The 27,815-nt window shown below is 38.8% G+C and overlaps 1 protein-coding gene across 2 annotated transcripts; it reads right to left on the bottom strand.

The window, feature by feature from the left end:
• Window positions 1-7,886: 7,886 nt before the first annotated feature.
• LOC131158373 (pentatricopeptide repeat-containing protein At5g62370-like) lies at window positions 7,887-26,377 on the bottom strand. Of its 2 annotated transcripts, XM_058113209.1 has the most exons (5): window positions 22,931-26,377; window positions 22,798-22,839; window positions 22,622-22,697; window positions 16,564-16,651; window positions 7,887-8,431 (listed from the first exon to the last, which is right to left on the bottom strand). In XM_058113209.1, the coding sequence occupies exons 1-2, from the start codon at window positions 26,039-26,041 to the stop codon at window positions 22,813-22,815; spliced, it is 3,138 nt and encodes a 1,045-aa protein (XP_057969192.1). In that variant the 5' UTR covers window positions 26,042-26,377; the 3' UTR covers window positions 7,887-8,431; window positions 16,564-16,651; window positions 22,622-22,697; window positions 22,798-22,812. The 2 variants fall into 2 exon arrangements, with proteins under 2 accessions (XP_057969192.1, XP_057969191.1); XM_058113208.1 differs by having other exon boundaries at window positions 22,798-26,377.
• Window positions 26,378-27,815: the final 1,438 nt, after the last annotated feature.

The raw sequence follows: 27,815 nt of genomic DNA, 5'->3' as shown, positions 1-27,815 counted from the left end.
AGATGGGATCACTAGCCCCTCAGGGGAGTTCTCAAAGTGCCACTTGTCCCAAATACCATAAGAAGCATTGGGGTGAGTGTAGGACTGGAACAACGGTTTGCTACCAGTGCGGTATAGCAGGGCATCAAGTGTAGGACTGTCACGCGACAGTGAATTACACACCTCAGCAGCAACCGTATGGGAGAGGGAGTCAGACACCCCAATGTCGTCACCAAGGGAACACCGCCCAGACACGGGTGTATTCTATGACGCCGGGTGACACCAAGCACACAGGGGATGTAGTTACAGGTATTATTTATATGTTTTCCCATAAAATTGTTGTGCTTTTTGATTCAGGTGTGACCCACTCGTTTGTATCTCAGGGGTTCATTAGAGTGTGCAGAGTAGAGACTCAGTCGTTCGAAGTCGAGCTAGGTGTGGCCACGCCGACAAGGTCGATTATTGTATGTAGTAAGGTGGTTTGAGACTACCTAGTGGAGATTTAGGGGAGAAAGCTGTCTGCTAACCTAATCATTTTCGATATACATGGATTTGACATTATTCTGGGGATGGATTGGTTAGTATCTAGCCACGCAAGCATAGATTGTTACAGGAAGAAGGTAGTATTCAAACCTCTAGGGGAGCAGGAGTTTAAATTCGAAGGGTCATGTGTGCGCTCTGCACCACGGATCCTTTCGGTGATTCAGGCAAGAAGATTACTTCTGAAGGGTTGCCAGGGGTACTTAGCATATGTGAAAGAAACACCAAATGAAGGACTGAAGCTGGAGGATATCCCAGTGATAAGGGAGTTCTCGGATGTGTTTCCGGAGGACTTATCGGGATTACCACCTGATCATGAGGTGGAATTTGCCATAGAATTGACTCCAGGGACGGCGCCAATTTCTAAGACTCCATATCGAATGGCTTCAAATCTAAAGGAGCTAAAGGAGCAACTACAGGAACTTCTAGTTAGTGGTTTCATCAGACTGCGCATATCACCTTGGGGAGCGCCGATGTTATTCGTGAAAAAGAAGAAAAAGTCGATGAGGATGTGTATCGACCATAGAGAAATTAACAAGGTGACAGTGAAGAATAAATACACGTTATCACGTATTGACGACCTGTTTGACCAACTAAAGGGCACTTAGGTTTTCTCTAAGATCGATCTACGATCCGGGTATCACCATTTGAAGGTGAAGTCAGAGGATGCATCAAAGACGGCCTTACGAACCCGGTATGGTCATTATGAATTTTTGGTTATGTCGTTTGGTTTGACGAACGCATCTACAGCATTCATGGATTTGATGAATAGGGTGTTCCACACGTACTTAAATTAATTCGTGGTGGTATTCATTGATGACATCCTGATTTATTCGAGGAATCCTACAGAGCACAAAGCTTATTTGAGGCTAACACTTCAGGTACTCACAGAGAAGAGATTGTTTGCTAAATTTAAAAAATGTAAGTTTTGACTAGAACAAATTGCATTTCTAGGACATGTAGTGTCTAAAGAAGGAACAACAGTAGACCGGGGCAAAGCAGAGGCAGTAGTAAACTAAGCGAGACCAGAACATACATGAGATCAGAAGTTTCTTGGGTCTGGCAAGGTACTATCGCCGATTCATCAAGGGTTTTTCTAGGCTATCAAGTCCTTTGACACAACTTACGAAAAAGAATAGTAGGTTTGACTAGACTAGTGAGTGTGAACAGAGCTTTCAAGAGTTGAAGTAACGTCTAGTCATAGCCTTAGTGTTGACCATTCCATCAGGGGAAGGTGGTTTCGTGATCTACAGTGACGCATCCAAGAAAGGGCTCGGGTGTGTTTTGATGCAACAGGGAAAGGTTATCGCTTATGCTTCTGCCCAACTCAAGGAGTACAAGAAGAACTACCCTACGCACGACTTAGAGCTAGCAGTAGTGGTTTTTGCACTAAAGATCTAGCTGCACTATTTATATGGTGAAAAGTGCGAGATCTTTACTAATCATAAGAGTCTCAAATACTTCTTCACCCAGAAGGAGTTGAATATGAGGCAACACATGTGACTTTAATTGATTAAAGACTATGATTGTACTATTAGTTATCACCCAAGGAAAACTAATATGGTAGTTGATGCTTTGAGTCAAAAGTCAGCGCTTGCATTAGTCTCGACAATCAGGATTCAGCATGAGATCAGGATGGACCTGGAAAGGTTGGGGGTAGAGTTAGTAGAAGGAAATCACCAGGCATTCATTGCTGGCCTGGTAGTGCAACCAACCTTATAGGAGAGGATCAGATCAGCTCAAAAGAAAAATGTAGAGCTTGCAGAGATTGTAAGTGGAATACAGGATGGGATGAATGCATATTTTAATGTCTCTGATGACAGGGTGTTGAGATTTCACACCCAAATCTGCGTACTAAATGATGACGAGATTAAACGAACCATCTTGGAAGAGGCACATTACTCCTTATATACGGTACATCTAAGGAGCAAAAAGATGTACAAGGATCTACGAGGTTCTTTTTGATGGTCTAACATGAAAAGAGAGATCGCTCATTTTGTAGAGCAGTGTCTGACGTGTCAGCAGGTAAAGGCCAAGCACCAGAGGCTAGCAAGACCACTATAGCCACTTGACAGCCCCAAGTGGAAGTGGGAGCATATCTCGATGGACTTTGTGGCGGTGTGTGGGCAAAATGCTATCTAGGTTATTGAGGATCAACTGACGAAGACTACGCACTTCGTTTCGATTAAACTCAGTTACTCCATGGATAAGCTGACAGAGCCTTATGTGCAGGAGATAGTACGACTTCATGGCGTCCCGGTTTCTATAGTTTCAGATCGAGATCCAAAATTCACCTCTCGTTTCTGGAAGAGTTTCTAGGATGCCTTAGGATCTCAACTCACCTTCAGTACCGTCTTTCACCAGCAGACGGATGGACAATCCGAGAGGACTATTCAAATTCTGGAAGATATGCTGCAAGCGTGTGCAGTGGATTTTGGTGGTAGTTGGATCAAATACCTATCGTTAGTCAAGTTCGCATGTAACAATAATTATCATACAAGTATTGAGATGACACCTTATGGGAGTCTATATGGTCGCTGGTGCCGATCTCCGTTATACTGGGATGAGGTAGGTCAGCGACAGGTGTTGGGCCCAGAATTAGTTTAGCAGACCTCTGCAAAGGACAAACTTATCAGTGAAAAGATAGAAGCAGCACAGAGTCGGCAGAAGAGCTATGCATATACTCGCCGACAGGAGCTAGAGTTCGAGATTGGGGATATTGTATTTTTTAGGATTGCTCCGATGAAGGGAGTGATGAGGTTCGGAAAGAAAGGCAAGTTGAACCCTCGGTACATTAGACCGTTTGAGATCCTAGAAAGGATTGGTCCAATTGCTTATCGAGTGGCCTTACCCCAGCATTGTCTAGAGTTCATAACATCTTCCACGTATCAGTGCTAAGGAAGTATGTGTCAGACCCTTCGCACGTGCTAAGTTATGAACCTCTAGAGATCGGGGATGCATTAGCATACGAGGAGGTACCGGTTCAGATTCTAGATCAGTACAGAAGTTGCATACTAAGGAAATACCATTAATGAAAGTGTTGTGGCAGAACCACATAGCAGAGGAGGCTTCTTGGGAGTTAGAGACAGAGATACGCTAGAAATACCCACAGCTTTTTAGAGAGGATCAGTGATAGACATATCGATGCAGTTGAACAGGTAAGGGTTAGTCTTATATGCAGGTCAGGTAAGGTAAGTATGTTTAGTTTGTCAGTTATTTATGAGTTTATGTATGGATAGTCTCTGGGAGAATTATGTATGGTATTTTGAACTCTCGAGACATTATGTGTAACCACGATATTCTTTCGCCATAAGTGAGGGTATCTAATAAACTTGGGACGGGGCTGCTATGTGGGTGACTACCGACTCTTCGGTAAAGATAGATCGTGAGTCTAGGAAGTAATTAGTATCAGTTAGCAAATTTTGAGGATGAAATTTTTATAAGGAGGGGAGATTGTAGAAACTCAAATCCGAAAAATAAAAGAAAATAAATATAAAAGAGAGAGATAAAGGAAAACAAAAGAAAAAGGAAGAAATTCAGTTGGTAGGACCAAAACCGTAGACGATTTTTGAGAGTAGAGAAAAATCGTCGCCAGTTTTGGGTCAATCGGGCGAGTCAACCACAAAATCGGCGACGGTTTTATGGGAACAAGGGAAATCGACGCCGATTTTCTCCCAAGCCTACTTACCTATAAATAGAAGTGAGCTCATTTTTTTAAGGAATCTCAAATTTTCCTCTTTTGGAACTCTACTAGGGTTCGATTAGTTTTCACTAAAAGGCTCCTACGGGATCTCTCTTACTCCTGGATCACTCTCTTTCTTCATGGCTCATAGGATCTCGTGTTTCCACCGGTTCGAAAAGCTAGTTTCAATTTTTTTCATCTGTTTCGATTTTTTTTTCAGAATCAAGTAAGGAGATTAAGTTAAGTCAGCTTTTTAATTAATTTGAACCGTATGAAATGTTTTTGGAGTAAGTATATTTATGTTTTCAATTGATGTTTCAAAAACCAATCGTTCAAAAGACCCATTTTCAAACCTAGGATATATGTTATGGTAATTGTTAACACCGAAGGAGCCTATTGGTGCGCTCGATACACGTGAGTAAACACCAACTTGACTCAAAAGCCTAAGCCTATTAGGTCTTGGGTCCAACCACGTATATAAGCACCCATCATCCACTCTAATTTTCCAATATGGGACAAACTCACAAGTGGAATTCTCAACAATCTCCTCCTCACTTGTGAGTTCCAGCTGCTCCCCTTTGAACGGAAACCGTCTCCCTTTTGGGAGTAAACTCAATTCCCCAATAGATGCTTAAGTGGGTCTTACCACTGACGTTTTACGTGCCTCGGATTGCATTCCACGTGCCTTCGAACCAATCCTACCTCCCACGTCTTGACCCTATTCGGATCCATCCCAAGGCTAGATGATCCTTATTGGCCTCGGTCACACACTTGGTCCTCCAACTATTAGCACGTTAGGAGAATTAACTTCATGTCTCGACTTTTATAATGTCGCTTACCTAGAGTTACGAACCGTCGGCTCTGATACCACTTGTTAACACCGGACGCGCCAATGGGTGGATTTGATACACATGGGTGAACACCAACTTGACCCAAAAGCTTAAACCTATTGGGTCTTGGGTCCAACCATATATATAAGCACCCATCATCCACTCTAATTTTCCAATGTGGGACAAGCTTACAAGTGAAATTCTCAACAGTATTTTCAGTAAAAACAAACGGTAGGAAGTTTGGTTTATCTTCTAAACCGACGATGCTATTTTTCTCTTGGTTGCCTACGGGCTATGTTTTAAAATATGAGAAATTGTGTGACAGGTGAATGATATGTATGTATTATTTTATAACCGAAATGACGAAAGTTTGTGAAATACTGGAACTGTTTGTGAAAATGCAAGGAGTTTTATATGTATGATGGCCGCGAGGGCCGAGCTCTATGTATGATGGCCACAAGGGCCGAGCTTTATATGATAGCCGCGAGTGCCGAGTTATATATATGATGGCCGCAAGGGCCGAGTTTTATACTATGACAGGTTTTATATGAAATGAGTTGAAATGTGGTTTTATATTACTTAAATTGCATGATATGCTTTAGGAACCTTAAAGACCCTTATGTTATGGGCACGGTACCATTGGTAGAGGTTTTTTATGTGGTCGTGTGTGCCCACACTGTACTGCGAGAGTGGTGTGGGTGGTTTCAACCAATTAGCCTTAGTAGAGAGTGTATCTTCCTTGGAAGCCCAGACTTTCAGGATGTGGTAGAACAATCGGAACCACGCAAGCAAGTTGCGGATGCCTACATAGTCAAAGTTAGATGCAGATGTATGTTTGACTTGGTCTGGGTTGATCACCCCAGGCTTTGTCCAGCCTTCGAGTCGCACAATCCCGAGCACGGGGGTTTAGACATGTCATTTAGTCCTAGGGATTGTCTTTTATGCATATCTGTAGATTTATGTAAATGATGTTATGTAATTAATAAACTGTTTATATCAGGAATATGAACGTGTATTTCCGACTGTATAAGTACGTACAATGTAAAGTAACTATTTTCGGTTAAATGAAGAATGGATGTTTTATGTAAGGACTAAATGCATGCTACCCACACACTGATATTAACTTGATCATCTTTACTAAGAAGTGTCTCACCCCAATATACAAATAATCTTTTCAAGTCCATATCGAGGTTGAGGTTAGCGAGCTCCGGGGCAGGTTGATAGTTGGATAGATTTTTGTAAGTGTCAATAGGAACTCTATTGTATTTACGTTGGGTTTGAAGCCTTGATTATGTAATATGGTTATATAAGACTGAGACGGGTTTTGTTTTGTATTATGAATTGTAGTAGGGATATATGGAAACCTTTTATGTATGAAAGAAACTTATAACTCTGGTAATGTATGTTTGGAGAGTGTTTCATTATTTTCGCTGCATTTATTATAATAAATATGGTATCAGGTACACAAACGTGACTAAAGTAGCACCCTGAGCCCACGTGGCGGGTTGGGGCGTGACAATTTGAGTCCTTGAAGGAAATGAAAGACTTTGTCAGAATCCTCCATATCCTTTATGTCAAGCATTAGGGCTTGGAACTCCCATACATGCCTCCCTATCGAGCATGTCTACTATAATTCAAATAGCTTGCAACGTGCCATATACTATGTATTCCCCAGGTAAAATTGTTCTTTCAAGGCATGTTTCAACTCTTCCCACGTATTGATGGTATACCGATTGTTTTGCATTTCTTCACATTTGGTTCTCCACCATAATTTAGCATCCTCAGTAAGATATACTCTTGCAATATTAACTCGGTCCTCCTCTATGTCAATTCTTGAGCACTTTAAGTAGTGTTCCAGATCCAAGACAAAGTTATCTAACTCCTTTACATCTCGAGCACCCTTAAAACATTTAGGTTTTGGCACCTTAATCCGAGTTCCCGCAAAAGTATCGGTTATGGGCCTTCGAGACATCTAGGTCACTGCATTTAGCTTAGTACTCACCTCTCGTAAGTCATTCTGAAATTGATTCATTATGTTTTGAAGATTACCCACCTCCTTCAAATCCTCTTTCATGGTGCTAATAGATTCTTTGACATTATCTGCAAGCACATAGAAATCATCAGTTAATTCCCATAGGGAGGCTTCAAACTCTATTAGCTCTCCCCCTTGGGATGTAAGAAATGGCATAATACCCTCAATTTGTTTCAACCTATTCTCAAAGGCTTCCAATTACTTAATGTTCCTCTGGAAGACCTCAAGCTCTATTGGTCTTTTCTCCAGGAATTTTATAAGTGGAATGAATTTCTCAAGTTCCACAATTCTCATCTCAAGCTCAGATACATTATAAAGGGTTCCTCTAGTGTTCTCTCGGGCAGCCTCAAGCTCTATTGGCACGCCTCTCTCTCTCTCTTGACAATTCTATCACAAACGCTTAGAGTTCGAAGAACTTTACATTGCCATCCCCTTACACAGCCATTTAGATTTTTCACAATATTTGGATTTTCCAATGTATGGATGTTCCCTAAGACATAATTCCAATAGGATGGAACTTTGGTTGTCCTGTACAACCATAATGCTGCCCAAACCAATTCATCCTGCATGCACACATTGTACCATGAACGTACTTCTCATAAGTTTAATAAATACAAATTACATTGTTATATATATATATATATATATGTGTGTGTGTGTGTGTGTGTGTGTGTGTGTAGATAAATATTATACCCAGTAGCCATTGAAATCACAGTAAAATGGGCACACTGCTGGACGCAGACTACCATCACTATAAGAACCCCTGAACTTATCTGCGGACTCAAAAATATAATAATACAATTAAAAATATAATTCCTTGCGGTGGTCATAATATGTAATTTATTTAAATAAATTGCACCACACGTCCCTTAAGCTCTATTGAATTAATGTACTTCAAAACAAATCCTTAATTAGAATATAATTTGATCCTTAAAGTTTTAGTTTCATATTTGATGGAATTCCTAAGCAAGTACATACTGAGGCAACCCTCTTTTGAAGCAAGGCAGCATAGGTGGAATTGTAGCGCTTGAAGACCATGAAAGAGCAGCTAGAGCGGCGGCGATCTCAGCAGAGACTTCAGAGCCAAGGCGTTGCTGGTTGACAAAGTAGGAGGTGCGGAAGGTGTCCATGTCCTCCCACCTTTCCCAACAGTTGTGGTCACTGTAAGGTTCGCCGACTTGGACGTAGACCTGACCGGGGTGGCTGGTGGCCTTAAGGAAGCAATCGGTTGCCCACTTGATGGCCCCCATAGCATGTTGCAGATCTGTTCCCCTGAACTGCCCGAATTCTAGTACACTCCATGCAAGCATCGTCGTAGTAAATGCCATTGGAAAATTGAACTTCACGTTATCGCCAGCATCGTAGCGTCTGCCCACCAGATCAACCTAATCAATCAGCCATCCATCCAAGAGATTGACTAATTGTTATTTGTTGTTTCATTACCTAATGCTAGAAGGATTTCAACAGCTAAGGCTCTATGGGATTTAATTGTTGAGTATGAAAAAGTAAACTAATTTAGGCAATTGATGAAATTTCACACATCACTTCTGAAAATTTTTTGTGATGATTGATTTTCTTCTGTCATGCATTGCTCTTTGCTGGGCAGTAGGCACTGCTTAATTATCTAAAGTATAATAAGCTATATGCACAAAGAAGTAACAATTATTACTCGGCCATATAAAACTTATGATAGAAGCAACTTTTAATTTACATAGCACACAGTATTTAAACAAATTACATGTTAATGTCTCCAAAAATATGGAAACAAAAAAATTAATATAAGTATAAAAACATTGCTATTCAATGGGATTTTTTGAAAAGGAGGTTTAAAACCACATTTGATTCATATAGTGGAAGATATTGGAAATGAAATGAAATTAAAAAATTAATGAATAATATAGCAAACAATACAAAAATGATCAAATTTCACCTAGATCTGCTCCAGGGGGTCAACTGCAAGTCCCTTGCAATTACCATGGGAATCAAGCCCTTGAAATCAGCTAATCAGAATAAACTTGCAGAAACCTTTTGTTGATTTTCAACATCAGTGTCCAAATTTCTTACTTCGGAAGAAAAGCAAGAGTGGTTGTAACAACAAAACTGAAAACATAATTGTTACCCCAAATTTGCCATTCATTTCAGTTTGGAAAAAAAAAAAATAATGTCACATAATCACTGTTTTAACAAAAAAAAATCCAAATCAGTAATATAATTGTGAACATGATACTATTTTCAGTTCAGACCCAATTTTAAGTAATGGAAATGGTACAGAACCAAAACAACCATAGCTAACCAAAGCAGAATTTCACCTATTGATAGCAAGACCATGTACGGTATAGCATTGGAAATGTTCAGTCAAGCTTAACAATTTAAATGAAGCCTATTCTTTTCAAGACAGTTGAAAAAATTAGCAAAAAGAAAATATAAAGAGAGTGTGAGATCACAATAATATAGTGAAACAAGATGCTGCATTAAGATAAATGACCAACCCCATAGTAGCTCTAGTTCACAGCCATGTGTACGCAAAAAAAAAGTAGATCCACTCACTGAATATGCACTACCCATGCTTACAGCCTAATGAAAGCACAAGGATTTATTTAAATAAAAGAAAAAAGGGAAATAAGGGAAAGAGATAACAATAACACTACAAATACAAATAGCATATGTAAACTAGGGACCGTATGTTGGTTGTAAACAAAGAAGCAAGCAGAGAAAAACAGAGGAAATTCTTGAGAAACCTCAACCCAATTGTTCAAGGATTGATTTTATATTTATGCCTTTTCATTTCACTTTAATCACATACTTATACTATTACATTGAGACTCACAAATTCATTGATTGAAATACAACTTCCCAAAAACAGCTAACAATAGCAAACACTAATAATAGTAAACTAGAAAACTGAAGAGTTTCTGGAAAACATAAATTAACTTCAATACTCCTCCTTAATTTGTTTTTCAGCAACTCCAAGCATTGATCTGAAGAATTGAAACTTGTCACGAGGGAGTGCTTTTGTAAATATATCAGCAAGTTGTTCCTCTGATTTGCAGAACTTCAATGCAATTTCTCCATTCGATTCCACTTCACGCAAGAAATGATATTTGATTGCACTATGTTTAGTTCTACTATGCTGGACAGGATTTTTGGCAATTGCTATAGCTGATTTATTATCACAGAAAACTTCAGTAGATCCCAATTGTTTTTCCCCCTTATCTTCAAGTATCCTTCTCAACCAAATGGCTTGGTTAGCACAACCTGCAGCTGCTACAAAGTCGGCTTCAGCAGTAGATTGTGCCACATTACTTTGCTTTCTCAAACTCCAGGAAAACAAAGCAGATCCTAGGCTGAAACAATAGCCTGAAGTGCTCCTTAAATCATCACATGAACCTGCCCAATTACTGTCTGTAAATCCCACCAGTTTTGTATTTGATGTTTTCTTATACCAAATAACAAAGCTGATAGTTCCTTGTAGATACCTCAGAATTCTCTTGGCTGTTCTAAGATGAATTTGACTAGGACATTGCATAAATCTTGAAAGTAAACTAGTGGCATACAGGATATCTGGTCTGGTATTACACAGATACAACAAGCTTCCCACAAGACTTCTATAGATCGATGCATCCACTTTCTTTCCACCATCATCCTTTTTCAATTTCTCATTAGGAATTAATGGAATAGCCACTGATTTGCAACCTGCCATGTTGAATCTTCTTAAAAGATCTCCAGTGTACTTCCTCTGAGAACAGAAAATTCCCTCAGCCTCTTGACTCACTTCCATGCCTAGGAAATAATGCATATTTCCTAAGTCAATCATCTCAAAACTTGCCATCATGTCCCTTTTAAATTTTTCAATCATTTCAATGTTACTTCCTGTAAAAACCATATCATCTACATAAAGGGATACAATGACTAGATCACCACTGTCTTGAGACTTTATGTACAGTGTAGGCTCACTTTTCCTCCTCTTGAAGCCTTGCTCAAAGAAATATTGATCAATTCTCCCATACCAGGCCCTTGGTGCCTGTTTTAATCCATACAAAGCCTTTTTCAGTTTATAGACTTTGCCTTCTTCCTTTTCAAACCCCTTGGGTTGATCCACAAAGACCTCTTCTTCCAACACACCCCATTTAGGAAGGCTGACTTCACATCTAATTGCATAACTTTCCAACCTTTTTGAGCAGCAAGTGAAACCAAAGCTCTAATGGTGTCCATCCTTGCAACAGGAGCAAAAGTTTCATTGTAATCTATTCCATGTTGCTGCACATACCCCTTAACAACCAACCTTGCTTTATGGTTCAAGATAGAGCCATCAGGATTTAGTTTAGTCTTATAAATCCATTTTACTCCAATAACATCTTTATTTGCAGGCAAGGTCTTAAATTTCGATTTCGACTTAAATTTTGAAGCTCCAAAACTACAGAAATTTTGACGGAAATTTCGATTTCGATGTTGATTTCAATTTCGATTTGAAAAAATAACGGAAATTTGTAATAAAGCATGGAATTCTTTGTGAAACTTTAGAAATGGTTAACAAACATAATAATATAAGTTTTAGGACTAATATATTACAAATTAAATACATCTATGTTTTGTATGAGGTGGAAAAGTTGTAAAATAGAATGTGTATCAAACATATTTGTAAGATAATGTACATTAAATATATTCAGTTAATACAAATGAAATTCATAAATCATTTAAATATTATTTATTGTACAAATAATGATAATATAGACATGAATGGTTAAATAGACTGTTACTGTAAGTTTATTTTTTCATACAATTTCAAAAGCACTTGTAATAAAATAAAATAAATTATGATAGAAATTTCACTTCACTCCTAAATTTCTCATTTGAATTCTGATAAAATTTCATCGAATAGTTAAAGTTTTGACAAGTTTCGCTAAAAATTTTGAGATTTCTATAAATTTCGGATGATTCGTTGAGATTTCGACGGAAATTATGCAAGACGGAAATCGACAACCATTTTGATTTCGAGGGTGACAGAAATCGAAAATTTCGTGGAAATTTAAGACCATGTTTGCAGGTAAAGAAACCAACTCCAAGGTTTCATTTTTCTCAATCATTCTGATTTCTTCTCTCATAGCTTTCTGCCAGGCTTCCTCCTTTGAAGCTGCTGCAAAACTGTTTGGTTCAAGTGTAGCATAATTACAATGCTCATAGACTTCACTAAGAATTCTTGTTCTTCTTATTGGTGATTCAAGACTTGACTCTTCCTCACTGTCATCAGGAAACACTCGAGTAGCTCTAGGACTTTCTGTGTGAGTTTGCTGAGTATTACTTGCTTCAGTTTCAGCTTCCTCTTCTTCTATCTCAGTTAATGGTTGAACTGATATCTCGACACTTTGTTGAACAACCTTCTCAACTTCCCAGTCCCAAAATGCATCTTCATTGAACTTTACATCTCTTCTAACAATCAGTTTTCTAGTTTCCAAATTGTAAGTTCGAAAACCCTTTGAAACTGAACTATAACCCACAAATACACCCTTTTCAGCTTTCTCCTCTAGCTTGGTTCTTTTCTGGGATGGAATCGAACATAAAATATACACCCAAACACCCTTAAGAAACTTGCAGAGGGTTTTATTCCACTCCAAGCTTCATAAGGAGTCTGTTTCTCCACAGCTTTAGTTGGTAATCTATTCAGTAGAAACACAGCAGTGTTTACTGCTTCACCCCAAAATTCCTTGGGTAGCTTCTTCTCATGCAACATGCTTCTAGCCATTTCCATTACAGTTGTATTTTTTCTCTCAGATACTCCATTCTGTTGAGGTAAGTATGCCACAGACAACTGATGTTCTATGCCTTCCGATTCACAATTTTTTTTAAATTATCTTGAGTTATACTCACTGCCTTGATCACTTCTTATTGTTTTAATCTTATAGCCTGACTGTTTTTCAACTAACAGTTTGACCTTCTTAAAGGTTCCAAAGACTCCAGATTTTTCTCAAAGGAAATAAACAAAAATCATTCTAGTAAAATCATCTATGAAAAGAATGAAATACCTGCTGTGATTGTGAGTTGAAGTCCACATTGGTCCACATACATCAGTATGGACTAGTTGCAGCTTTTCCTTGGCTCTCCAGCTGCTCTCTGATGGAAATGGATGTTTATGCTGTTTTCCAACCATGCATCCTTCAGACTGGTGTCTCCTTTTCTAAGAGAGGTAGGTCTGTTATCATTTCCTTTTGATGCATTAATCTCAGTGAGTTAAGATTGTAGTGGCCAAATCTTTGATGCCACAATCTGGTTTCATCCACAGTTGCCACCATGGCTTTAGGAAAATTCCATTGAATAGGAAAGTTCCTACTTCTCCCCATTTTTATTTCAGCTAGCTCCACCTTATTTTTCTCATCATAAAATCTGCATAAGCTATTTTCAAAACTCAAGGAGTAACCATTTTCCATCATTTGGCCTACACAATAAGTTTTGATCAAGAGAAGGAACTAACAACACATCTTTGATAAACTTAGTACCTTTCTTGGTAGAGATGGCCACTGTCCCTTTGACTTTAGCTTCAACAAGGTACCATTTCCCATCTTTACCTTTGCTTTGACAGAAGTATCCAAACTGGAACAAATAGCTTCATCAGATGCCATATGATTGCTACATCCACTGTCTATAAACCAGAGTTTATCTCAGTTGAGTGCTTGACATGCAAAGAAATTTTCCTCTTTTTCTTCTGAATAATTTGCTTGCTGATTGTTCTTATATCTGCAATCCTTTTTTATGTGCCCAAATTTTTTACAATTCCAACATTGTGGCTTCCCGGCATGATAACAATTTTTTTTCTAAGTGGTTTGTCTTCTTGTAGATACCACAGGGAGGAAATTCACCCATCTTACCTTTCATCTTGCTTTCTTTTTGAACATGATCAGAATTCTTGTAATCCTTTTGAGGCTTCTTTTTGTAATCTTTTACTTTTCTGTTTTTCAGATTCACTTTAGATTGAAATGCATGCTCCAAGGAACCATCATTCCTTCTAGCCAATCTTTGTTCAAGGGCTTGGAGAGATCCCATTAATTCAGTAACTGAAAGTGTTTGCAGGTCTTTAGACTCTTCAATGGCTGCTACCATATGATCATACTTCTTGGGTAAGCTAATCAAAATTTTTTGAACCATCCTTTGATCAGTCAACTCTTCACCATGAGCACGCATTTGATTGACAATTTCTATTAATCTAGAACAATACTCTTTTATTTCTTCAGTCTTTCATTTTTAAATTTTCAAACTCTCTCCTTAAACTTTGAAGTTTGATGAGTTTTACCTTAGCATTTCCTTGAAATTCTGACCGCAGAATCTCCCATGCTCCCTTTGAAGTATTAGACCTCATCAATCTTGGAAAGATTGATTCAGAGACCGCCTGCTGTAGGATGAATAAAGCTCTTGCATCCTTGGTGCTTTCTTGCTTGCTTTGAGTTGAATCTGAGACTCCTTTTGCTGGTATTGTCACTCCTTTTCCCACAACATCCCATAGATCTTGAGATAGGAAAAGGGTCTTCATTTAAATGCTCCAATAATTGTAGTTTTCACTACTGAAAATAGGAACTGATGTTGTTGCTCCAAAGGTAGCCGTTTTCGACCCTCATATGAACCTGGGTGCTCTGATACCAATTGTTGGTTTTAAACAAAGAAGCAAGCAGAGAAAAACAGAGGAAATTCTTGAGAAACCTGAACCCAATTGTTAACGGATTGATTTTATGGTTCTGCCTTTTCATTTCACTTTAATCACAGACTTATACTATTACATTGAGACTCACAAATTCATTGATTGAAATACAACTTCCTAAAAACAGCTAACAATAGCAAACACTAATAATAGTAAACTAGAAAACTGAAGAGTTTCTGGAAAACGTAAATTAACTTCAATGCAGTACATTCTCATTCAGCATTTAAGTCTGAAATTAAATTCTTTGAAGGACATTTCAGGCAAACAGCAACATCTAACCACAGGCAGAAGGGATGCCGAACTAGCAACCCAATAAATGTCGATAAAAATAAGACACAATTGTCAAAAAGTACACTTTGCAGGCAAATAGGTTTACTAGATTGTCACTGGCACATAAAACTGAAGATGGTAAATCTTCTAAGAAGAATTTCATTACAAGTAAAATCAATTGTATTTCAATCATTAATGCTGCAAATGGCACCCAACCACAAAAATCAGAAATAACCAAAGCAAAATTTCAACAACCAAATTTGAATAAAATACTTGCCACTAAGTATTGTAAACTGGTGTTGAAGGGAGGAAACTTAATGGAGAAATGCGAGACTTGTCAGGTGAAAAAACACATAAAATTATCAAGAGAGACTCCAAAGGTGTTCAAAGTATTGTGGAGGAGAGAGTTGATGAGACGGCCAAATGGTGCAAGAATAGTATGAGTTGGGGAGATGTTACGGATGAGGATAATGCAGGGAGTAGCGATTTTGAATGCAAAAAAGGATTACTTTTGGATCATATTCAGGAGCAGTATGGATGTTCCTATGATTCTTCCATTGATCGCCTAGGGGATTTATCTTATTTGCCGCCTCCTTTCGAATTTTTTGAAGGGAATTAATATGTTTGATGATGAGGTTAATAAAGTTGAACAAAAGGTTAAGGATGGAATTCTACCTACTCCAGTCCAAGAAATCTCTAGAAAAGACATTGAAACACAGTGTTTGTTGGATGAATTGGACCTCAACTTCTCTGATCAAGGAGGAAATGAAGTTAGGCTTGACAGCTGGAAAATCAAAGGTAAAAGCCAATTTGAAGTATTCAGTGAACTATGACGGGAAGGGATTGAAGAGCGGGTTTCTGGGTTGATATTAGCAGTTTCTTTTGTTTTGCTTTCATTTTTTTCCTTTTATTTATTTATTTATTTGAGCATGCAGTATCCTCAATATGATTGTACATTCTCTTTCTTAATAAATTTTCTTTTGCCATGAAAAAAATAAAATAAAATACTTGCTACTAATGTTTAGGAGGAACACAACGATTGTAACATCAGCAAAAATTCAATAAATAGGCTGCAGAAAACATATATTACCAACTTTTAAAAAAAAGAAAATCATTGGAGATCTTTACAATAGAACAAACCTTTAAGACTTAACAGAATACATAGTCTCTTCTTAAAGCATTTCACTTCCAGTGAATTGCCAATTTTCAAGTTTAAAATCAAACAGGATGAAACAGAAGAGGAAAATAGATCTAACCAAATTATACGTTGATTTATAAAATAAAATAAAAATAGCCGATTGCTTGAGATAGGATTATGAGTAACTTAAATGTTGAAAAAATGGGTGACTTTCCTATATAATCTAGTACAATCTGTGAACATTTCAACCAAAATTCTAAATGCATCACTTTATAATCCATAGATTAAAACACAGCCAACTATAATCTACTTGAGAAGCTACAGGATTACAAAATCTAAATTTTTTTTTCTGGGTTAAATGTATAAAGATCAAATGCAGAGAGAAAGGGAAGGGGAAAGAGAAAGTACCAAATTGTATAGTGGAACTTTTCTGAAGTTCAATGCTGTACATGAAGACAGCATAAAGCTGATCTTGTGAGGAAATACGTATCAAATGCTGCAAAAAACAATACAAATGTTGCTTAGAGGGAGCCAAAAAAAAAAAGAAAGCAAAGAACAAAATGAATGAGACAAAAGAAAGAAGAATCATATAAATTCATTGCCAGAATATAATGTAGCAAGCATCTAATGGGAAATTAATTGTTGGCACAAGCATCTATTGAGTGTTGCAAGCATCTATGGACAGGGAGACTAAGAAGCTCTTGAGAAGAAGGGGAAAAAGGTTTCTGAAAACACAGATGCATGACACATTTAAAAAATCAGGCTAAAAACTTGGGAGAAGGGAAATGGTGATTTCAGGAAATTTTAACAAATAACAGGAAATTGGAACAAAATAATTTTAAATACAGTTTCCATTTTTTTTTATCAGCAAAAAGAAATATATTAGCAAGGCATCAAGGGGATGCCAAGCCGTGGTACAAAACATCAACCATTCTAAAGAGTGTCAGCAAACATCAAGGGCAACAAAATGATCATTAACAAATTTCCCACTAAGCCAGCTGAAGACAGCAGTACTCCATTGGGCTTTGCAGGTCAGAAGCCTCGTAGATTAATCTTTGAAGGTCTCTTATTTCTTTCTTTCCAAGCACACCAAAAGATGGCGAGAGGGATGAGGTTCAAAGCCTTTCGCTTCTCCTTTGTGGATCCGATGCCTTTCAAAGCCCAAATATCCCCTCCAACTGAATCTGCCTTAACCCACTGCTGCCCAGCCAAGGAAAGAGCCAAATTCCACAAGTTTCTTGTCCAGGGGCAGTGGAGAAGAATATGGCTGACTGATTTTGCATCAGCCATACAGAGAAAACACCAATTTGTGACTGTAAGCCCTCTTTTCTGCAGGTTGTCGAGGGTTAAAATATTTCCATTTACAGACTCCCAAGCAAAAAGGCAATCTTTGAAGGGGCTGCTGTTCTCCAAATGTGAATCCAAGGGGAGTTACTGCACTTTGTTCCCAATTGTGAGAGATTCCTAGATAAAGATTTAACAGTGAAAACGCCATTTTTGTCCAAAGCCTATTTTGGCTCGTTGGGGATGTGTTGGTGACAGAAATTTGTAAAGAAATCTGTAGAAATCAGAGTGTGTGAAGTTCCCAATCTGCCATGTTCCTTGTAGAAGGCCTGTCCTAGAAAATTTCCTGATGAGTAATTCGGAGATGATGACTGATAAGGGCATTTCTGTCACTAGTCAAGCTATTGATGGAAGGAAATGCAGCTCTAAGATTACGGTTCTCACTTCTCACACCACACATCATGCTAAAAGTAAAAATTGACTCCATTCCCCACTTGAAATGTCACAAATTGGAAAAAAATCATCCCATCTTTTCCTGATGAATTTCCATACTCACATAGAGACCTCTTCTATTGTGAGTTGTCCAATCATTGTGTTTCTCCTTCTTGAACCTCCATAACTGCTTCCCAAGGAGAGCTTAATTGAAAGTGAGGGGGGATTTCAACCCCAAATCTCTCGAACAAATGGGTTGCTTGACCACTCCCCATCTAAAAGGTGATATTTAAACTCCTCCCTTGAGCTTCCCCAAAGATATCTTCTCTAAATTCCCCCCAACCACCTAGCTACTGAGGCCGATAGGGGAAGGAGAGATGAAGTAAATTGGAAGATTCGTCAAAGTTCTCTTGATAAGAGTGAATCTGCCTCCTTTTGATAAGAAATTTCTTTTCCATCCTGCCAATCTCCTTTCAAACTTTTCAATAATAGAGCCCTAGAATCCTTTATCTTTGGATTTGGCTTTGAGGGGGACACCAAGGTGGGAAAGGTTCCCATCTTGCACAAAAAAACCAATAGGGAAAGTCCCCTTGTGTTCTCCTTAATTGGAATAAGCTCACTTTTGCCAAGGTTCACTTTTAGGCCTAAGATGACCTCAAACCCTAACAAAATGCATAAGAGGTTGAGGATATAAAGGGTATAATCTTCACCAAAAATAATACTATGTTTGCGAAAAGAAAATGAGAAACTTTAGTAAGACTTCCATTTATGCCCAACTTGAGACCCCTAAATATCCCTCCTTTAGTAGATTTCATCAGCATGTGCCTAAGCATCTCCATGACTAAAATAAACAAAAAAGAGAAGGGATCTCTTTGTCTCAAGCCTCTCAAGGAGCAAAAGGAATCAAAGGGTAGCCATTTATGAGCAATGAGAAGCTTGGGGTTTTGATGCATTGAGCAATCCAACTACACCAAAGCTCCCTAGAGCCCATTTACATAAGGAGATAAAGAAGGAAGTTCCAGTTGACATGATCGAATGCTTTCTCCATATCCAGTTTGCACACTATTCCCCTTTTTCCCTCCTTCAGATAGGCATCCACCACTTCATTAGCAATAAGCGCAGCATCCATAATTTGTCTTCCAACCGCAAAAGCATTGTTTATATCAATCAAAGACTTTAGGTATTGCTTTTTTTAACCTCTCAGCAAGTGCCTTGGTAATGATTTTATAAATGCTTCCCCATCAAGCTAATGGAGCAAAAATCCTTGATGATAGCAGCCCCAACTTTCTCTGGAACAAAAGTGACAAAGGTGATATTTATTCAACTAATGAATTTTCTTGATTTATGGAACTCCTCAAACACGTTTAACAAGTCATGTTAGAGGAGACTCCAGTTAGTCTGAAAGAAAGCCAATGAGAAACCATCCGGTATAGGCGCTCTATCTCCATTGCAATTTTTAATAGTTTGGAGGACTTATGCTTCTTTAAAAGCTCTCTCAAGCCACCCTGCAGTGAAAGAATTGAGAGATCTCAAATTTATGCCATCCAGTGTAGGTCTTCAAGCCTCGAGTTTAGAGTAGAGGTCTTTATAAAAATCACAAATACCTTTCCTAAAATCCTCTTCCCTAGTTAAGGTGATTTCCCCAATTTCAATGCTACATAAGGTGTTACTTCTGTGGTGAGCGTTTGCTATCCGATCAAATAATTTTGTATTACAGTCCCCTTTTTGAGCCACAAAGCTCTGGATTTCTACCTCCAAGATATCTCTTCTAGATTAATAACCTCATTTAATTCCTTCTTAAGCATAGCTATTTTGGCTCTATGTTCATCATTAAGACCTTGGATTAATTCTTGCTCATCAATCTCTTTGATGTCATTAAGGATAACAATCTTCTTCACTTGGACATTACCAAAGGTGTTTCTGTTCCATATCCTTAGCTTTTCTTGTATTCCTTTCAACTTTGAGACAAGCACAAAACTAGCCTTCCCCATTTTCACTAAACTTAATCTAATATTTTTTAAGATCAAGTGGTGCGACCAAGGGGCACAATCAGAAGACCAGGTGCGACCTGGTCGACAGTACCATCAACTGAACATGAATTTCTAAGAGTCTCGACCAGGTCAATGTCTGGTGCAACCAGGTCGACACCTAGTGCGACTAGTTTGACGCCTGGTGTGACCAAGTCGAATCTGCTTCGCGATTTGAACAGATGCAATCTTTAAGAAAATGCATAATTCTGTCTATTTAAAGACAGAATTAACTCCACGAAACATATAGAAAATTCATCATTCTCTCCTTCTCTTTCTTACAAAAAGCTTCCACAAATTATATCTTTTTCAAATCTGAATTCTATTTTCTGTAGAGATGGAACTCTAGAAAATTTGTTCAGATTATTCTAAGGGTGTTTGTGATCAGTTTTCATTTGTGTATAATGCAAACTAATATCAAATCATATTCTAGGTTTTATTGTATCTTAGAAACGTATTTGCTGACTCAATACACACCAATCTGGTGGGGACAAATAACGTTTTAAGGAAAACGACATTGTAATGTGCCTTGAAACATTTTCAGGACTGCAGCATTATCCTATCTTATTCTTACAAGAGCTTGCAAAACTAAGGAGTAATGAGAAACTTGCGAACCAGTCACAAAGTTGACTAGTGGGAAGCAAGCGAGCACCAAAAAACCAAAGAGAAAGGTCAAAAAGGAAGGCCTAGAATGAGACAAAGACAAAGGACTGCTCGAACTAGGTTTATGGAAGGGAGATAACTACTCGACCGTGAGGGGAGTGGTGGCCAAACGTGACGAACAACACCAAAGAGTATAAGGAGAGGACTAAGGCTTGCAGCAAGAAAAATAAGGAGAGGATTGCTCGAGTGAGAGGGGAGTCGAGGTCGAGCAGGAGAGGAATCAAGATCCAGCGAGAGAGGAGTTGCGTTCGAGCGAGAGGGGAGTCGAGGTCGAAAGGGTTCTCCAATTCAAAACAAACCACGAGCAGAGAACCTCCATTATTGATAGCGAAGGGAGACAACGAAGGGAAGTACTAAGGGTAGTCAGCCAGGGAGTTCGCCTTCGAGCAGCATTGCGCCCTATCTTCGTGGTCGCGCAAGACAAAGGCTGCGTAGCGATCTGCGAATGCTGAAGAAGTGTGGAGTGGAATTGTGGGAGGCCGAAGGGAGAAGAGAAGGTGAAGTGTAGAGTGTAGCGTGTAGAGAGAAAGAGTCTGGAGAGAGTATGGCCGCATCCTAAACACAGTTTCCAATGAAACCTGGTAAATGATTGGGATGCATATCGAGGAAAAGAAAAGAGATAGCAAGAAGAGAAAGACTCAGAAATGGAGGAAAAGGAGGGTTAAATTTTTCATGACTAAGATAGAGACCAACGAGGAGAGAGAAAGCTAGGGAGAAGGCAAAAGAGTTTGGCCATGGACTAATCAAGGGAGACAATAGAGAGAGAGAAGGTTGACAGACGCTAGGAGGAGATTAAGCAATTTGCCCTCCTTTGTTACCTTTGGGCTCCTTGTTAATGGGAGCACCATGGTGCTTGCATGCACCTCTTATCAGCGTCGTTGTTTGCACTCATAATTTACATCATTAGTAGTCTTCATGGCTTTTGGAACCACCAATCCATGTGAACCACATAACAACAACACAAAAGCAGATGCTGTTGAGCGTGTCAGTATTTATCAAGCACATTAGCCAATTTCTAGACCACAATTAATTACTTCATTCATCTACAAAAATTTTATGCAATAATGGCAGTTTTGGGGGTTAATGGGAGGTGGTCAGTGTGTAGACACACGCAAAGTTCAAGTCAACTTAGACATGATCCCAGCTAGATGGCCTTGACAACACAATAGGAAGTGACATGCATCCAGCTCAACTCAACTAAGCCTTAAACCCAAATGAATGGTCCTGCCAATATCCCAAAAACTTGATAAGATGCGCGTTTAGATCTATAATGCATTGTTTTTTCCTCATTTGAATCCATTATTGCTTTTTTACTTCTTTTTTTTTTTGGTCTCTTAAATTTAGTAGTACCCAAAGGAAAAAAAGAGGGGGGAGGGGGCAACAACCTTGAAATTCAGCCTGAATTCAGTGTTTACCAGTCACTCTCTGACTCAGTTCATAAGATTCACAGTAAATTTCCAACAATCCAATCATTTCCAGTCTCACATAATTCCAAGCCACATAAACTAAACCAGCCCACAACCTAGTGGGCCTCCCTGAAAAGGCAAAAACTTCCAAACATGTAACCATGATCTCTACCATATCTTCTCAAAAAATAAATTGAGAAGAATAAAAAGTTTCCACATACTACAATCATGGAAACACATTATCACTAAAGAAGCATTATTCGTATACCATGAATTTAAATAAACCTCCAGGGACGCCCTTTTTTTATTCATATTTAGATCTCCCATGCCAAAAAAAATGCTGAGATCAAGACTTAGTTGATCTGAGATTAGTTTAAATTCAATTATTGATCAACAAAAAATCTCATTTATCTTTTACTCTAGGTGTGCAATAGGATCGCTCCATTTTGACCAAGGCATCCTGTGTTCAGACTGAAAACAGCCTCTCCTCACACAAGGGTAGTGCTATGTACATCTGACCCCCTCCCCAAAACCAACTTTCATAGGAGCAGGCTGCCTGTTTTTCTATTATCATACCTACAGCATTTTTTTGTTAAAAAAAAAAAAAACAATAAACAAAAAAACAAACAAGTTCCATTATAGATTGGAAACTACCTGATGGCTGTCTGCTGCATACAGAGAACTTCTTTTGGGAAACAGCCAGTAAAGGAAGCACAAGCTCTATCATTCCCTAAAAAAGGTACCCAAAGAATTAGCCACAAACACCTGCCTTTGGAACAACAACAGGAATAGAAAAACAAAGTTGGATGATTTGAAAAATAAAGGGCTACCACGGGTAAATCCAACTAAGCAACCTCAGGAAGAATTGGTGTCTGTCAAGCACAGAGATATAATCATCAACAATCAAAGCTAAGAAAGTTCTCTTTGTCTATGACATGCTTCTACGAACAGCCTCCTAGTTACCTCATCTGGGGATTTTCCTCTCTTCAGCATTATATCAAGTGCTGTATAAGCTTCATGCAATTTGCTTTCTTTGCAAAGGGTAAAAAGCAACAGGTTACGGTTATACCGACATGGTACATAATCATGGTCCAGCATTTCTTCAAATAACTTGAAGGCTTGAATGCTCAAACCACGTGCACAAAGGCAATTGAGTAAATTTTCATATGAAAACATACTAGGAAAAAGCCCTCTCTTGTACATTGTTTGCGAGAGTGATAAAGCATCCAATAGCCTTCCAGACTTGCAAAGGCCACTTATTAAAGTGTTGTATGCAATTCTATCTGGAGCACAACCATCTGCATTCATCTTATTGAACAACTTTATAGCATGATCCATCTCATTTTTTCTTATATGACCATTCATAAGAATGGTTAAAGTAACCTGATTGGGATGTAGACCATCGCTTTGCTTCAATTTGACATAAGCATATGCATCCTGGATCTTATCTGCCCTGCATAGTCCAAAGATAGTGGCATTATAAAGGTGCAAGTTTGGCACAAATGTTGTGTCATTAATTTTCTGGATAAGCTTCAATGCAACACATTCTATTGCTTCAGAAGACATAGTCAAAAATCTTAAATTATTTCCCTTTGGCATAAGAGTTTTTTGTCTGAGCAAACAGAGCAGTATTTCTCTTTCCCTTTCAGATATTCTATTAACAAATTGCCATTTTATTTCTCTAGAAGGGATATTTCGCCCAGCACCAGTGACCAACACAACGTTTGTAATCATGTCACGTTCAATCTCACAAATTTCCATCAAATCAACCAATCTCAATGCAAATTCAAACTCCCCTTTCCACAAAAACTGCTTAATAAGAGCAGTATAAAGCACGGTATTTGGCACAAAACCATTTGCTAGCATTCTATCAAGATAAAAGCACCCCTTCCTGATCATGTTTTTCTTGACTAATCCATTTATCAATGCAGTGTAAGCACGGCATGTTGACTCAATGCCATGCTCTATCATTTTTTCAAACAGTTCATGGGCTTCAATGGCTCTCCCATTCTTGGAATAACCATTAATCATGGTGACATAAATCGTCTCATCGGGATGGACACCAGTCTCAAGCATCCGCTTGAACACATTTTCTGCCTCCAAAATTCTTTTCGCTCTGCTTAGATGACCAATAATTGTGTCATAAATAGCAACATGGGGTTTCAATCTACTCTCATCCATTTGGTCCAAGATATCAAAGGCAGAAGCCAAGTCTCCCTGCTTACAGAGTTCATGTACAATTACCAAATAAGTTGCTACATTTGAAACCACACCTTGATCTTGCATTCGGACAATTAGGGACTTAGCATCCTCAAGACGCCCCTCCTGACAAAGACACTTGATGAAGGAGTTGTAAGTGGAAAGAGAAGGCCTACATCCAAGTGTCATCATCTTTTCCATGCAAAGTAAAGCAGCATCAGTTTTTCCAGCAGCACACAATGCACAAATAAAAATACTGAAAGCCACATTAGCTAAATCGAAGTTGCTTCTCAGAATTTCCCCAAGAAGACACTCAATTTCTTGCACCAAATCCCTTTTAATATTTGAAGTAACAGAGCTTAAACACGGGGAAGGGTCTAAGCCACAGCCATTCCTAGCAACATCCTGCAACACCGTGAGAGCAAGTTGAAGCTCATTCCCTTTCGGGCACGCCATCATAAGGGTAAAATACAATACATGGTCAGGAATAACTCCACTATCCAGCATTTTTTGGCACAATACTTCCACTTCCATTAATCTATTCTCCTTAAAAAGCGCAGCAATCAAAACTGTATAAAAACGCACAGTGGGAGCTAAACCAGAATCATTTATGCTATTGAAAAGTGTCAAAGCACAGTCAACTTTATGTTCCCTACAATATTCACTAATCAAAAGGTGATAAGTTACCACATTAGGCCGCATCCCCCTCTCCACCATCTGGTTGTGTAAAACCCATCCCATATCAACCAAGCCCAACCTAAAAAACCCATGAATTAACGTATTGTAAGTATAAACATCTGGATCACAACCCATCTTAAGCATTCTAAAGAAAAGCCGCATCGCCATTTTCATCTTCTTGTTCTTGCAATATTCCCGTATAAGAGAAGTGTACATGATCTTGTCTATGAAGAGACCGTGAGACTCCATATCTCTACATAGATATTCTGCCTCCAAAACACGCCCTCCTTTACACAGCCCATAAACTAGTGATTTGTATGGGCCAGCAGTGCAAGGAGATCCAGTTCTCATGGACATTATATCAAACACTTGAAGTGCTTCATCCAAGTGCCTTCTAAAGCAAAACTCGTCAATCAACATATTGAAACACCAAAAACCCACAATACCACCAGCCTCGTCAATTTTAATAAAGTAATCAAATGCCTCCAAAACTCTGTCTCGGGAACATAGCTCTCGGAGAAGCAAATTGCACGCAGTAATACATGGGGCAGAATTTGCAGCAAGAATCCTATCAAAATGGGTCCTCGCTTTATCCAAATTTCCCAGACAACAAAAGCAAATCACCATAGAGTTCAACAAAGACGAGCTTGGATCAATACCTCTACCAATAACGACATCATAATAAATAGCCTCAGCCAATTGGGGTTGACCAGAACTCGTAAATTTCCGAATAAGGAATTCGTAACTACACATATCAAGTTCCATTCCTCGGAAGGCAGCAAAATCAACGGCGGAGACTAGGTCGGCAATTGAAGAACTTTGCGCAATGATCCGTTGAATCACTTGCTGAGCGGATGATAATAAGCGGCGCTGAAGAAGCTGCTCGGTCAAGGAGAGGCAAAGGGTTATGTGATCATCGGCAGGTGCAGGGGGAGGGTCTAGAGGAAGAGGGAAAGTCGAGTGTTTTCTTCTCGTTCTGGAGAAGAGGGAATGTGGACTAGGCCTCGCCGCCTTCATCGTTCTGACTAGCGAATTCATAAACAGGGCAGTGGACATTTGGGGGTGATTGTCAACATAGTTGGCACCGAAAGAAGAGCGAAAAATGCTATGAACCCAGATGACGAAAGTTGAGAAACCATTGAAATCGAAGTGACCCAGGTGAAGAAAATTGAAGTGCAGCATAGAACCACATCGCATGAAGAGACAGAAGCGAGAGGGTGGGAAAGAGAATGCAAGTGACCCAAGGGAGAGCAATTGAAAGTGTCATGCGGTGATACAAGCGCAGGCAGATTGATGAGAAGATGATGAATGAGAGTTTGTTTCGGAGGCGGTGCAGAGGTTGAAGAAGGGTTTAGTGAGTCATGTAGGTTTGGTGCGGTTCGGTTTTGGTAGAACCGAAAATGTCGATTTTGAAATTTTCGAACCGAAACCAAAACCAAAACTGGACCGAATTTGCTCTTCCGAACCAAAAATTTGGCGGTTTGGTTACGATTTTTTGGTTTTTAACTAATATAAAAAATAATAATAACCTTTACAGTTTGACGGTATTGGACCTGCTGGTGCAGCTCGAATGCTAAGTTCCAGAGAGACTGAGATCTTGAGAGAGGCAGAGTCGAAGTGAAAGAGACGATCGGACGAAGAGAGACCTAGCTGAGCCTAAGATTAGATTCGAGATGCGAGAGTGAGAGACGACGATAGACGGAGAGACAGAGAGGCAGATTCAGCGTGTTGTACTGCTGCGTGGCTACTGGGGGGATGGAGTGTGGGTGTAACCAACTATAATCCCCGTGAGGTTGGCATATTGAATTGATCCACAAGTGAAGGACATTCCACCACTTGATCATGATCATCATTAATAATATTAACTATACATTGAAAAAAAAAAGTAGTGTTATATATGTACACATATATCATCATCTGTTTCAACTTGCAAATCAATTATATACGTAGTAGTGTAAAGACACATTATAGGTAGGGATTTAGGGACTCGAATCACTTTCACTCCGCCGTCCATACTCCAGTTCCTCATTTCTCTTCTTCTCTCTGTCCTTGCGGCCTGCGTCCAGCGTCGTCTCTCACTCTCACAGTCTCACTCTCTCGTCTGCGGACTGCGATTCCCCCGCCCCCTACTATTGCTACTGCTAGCCTGCTAGCCGTCTATCGTCGTCTCTCACTCTCACTCTCACTCTCACCCTCACTCTCACTCTCTCACTCCCTCGTCTGCGATTCATAGAGAGAGAGAGAGAGAGGCTACTTGGGTATCATGCATACATATGAAATGGCCTACTACCTTATATAATTTTATTTTTTTGAAAATAAAAAAATAAGTTATCATTTTTTGTAACTATTTTTAATCTTAAAAATAAAAGATGAAAATTTATTTTGCACAATTAAATGAATTAACTTTATTTTTAGCATACCTTTTGAGAATCTTAAAAAATTTTAAAAATAAGTTAACATTTTTTTAATTATCTAAACATTTTAAATAAAAAATAATTTTCACAGCTAAAGGGGTGCTTAATTTTAATTGTTCATGCAAAAATTAATAAGAAAAATATAGCTACAAAGAAAGCATGCAATATATATCCGGATAACTATGCCAGCATCGATTGACATCGCAGAGAGGTGATCTTCAGACCCCTGAGAGAGCAGGAATTTAGGTTTGTGGGATCGCGTATGCGCGTCTCGCCACAGTTTGTGTCAGCCATTCAGGCCAAGAGGCTACTCCAAGATAGTTGTCAGGGGTATGTAGCTTATATAAAAAGAGAAGTCAGAGAAAGAATTGAAACTTGCTGATATTCCGGTAGTCAATGAATTTTCAAATGTATTTTCAGAAGAGTTACCTAGTTTACCACCAGATTGGGAGATTGAGTTTGTCGTGGATTTACTTCCAAGAACAGCAATGATATCTAAGGCACCTTACAAAATGGCCCCAACTAAGTTAAAGAAGTTGAAAGACCAGCTGCGAAAA

The sequence above is a fragment of the Malania oleifera genome, chromosome 6 (genome assembly GCF_029873635.1).
Source record: "Malania oleifera isolate guangnan ecotype guangnan chromosome 6, ASM2987363v1, whole genome shotgun sequence".
NCBI lineage: Eukaryota > Viridiplantae > Streptophyta > Magnoliopsida > Santalales > Ximeniaceae > Malania > Malania oleifera.
Note: the sequence above shows the minus strand (reverse complement) of the source record. Positions and strands in the feature narration are given on the sequence as shown.

Bases quoted from the DNA above. Each gene is read 5' to 3' on its own strand.
- LOC131158373 (XM_058113208.1), bottom strand. From the start codon at position 26,041: ATGCGATGTGGTTCTATGCTGCACTTCAATTTTCTTCACCTGGGTCAC.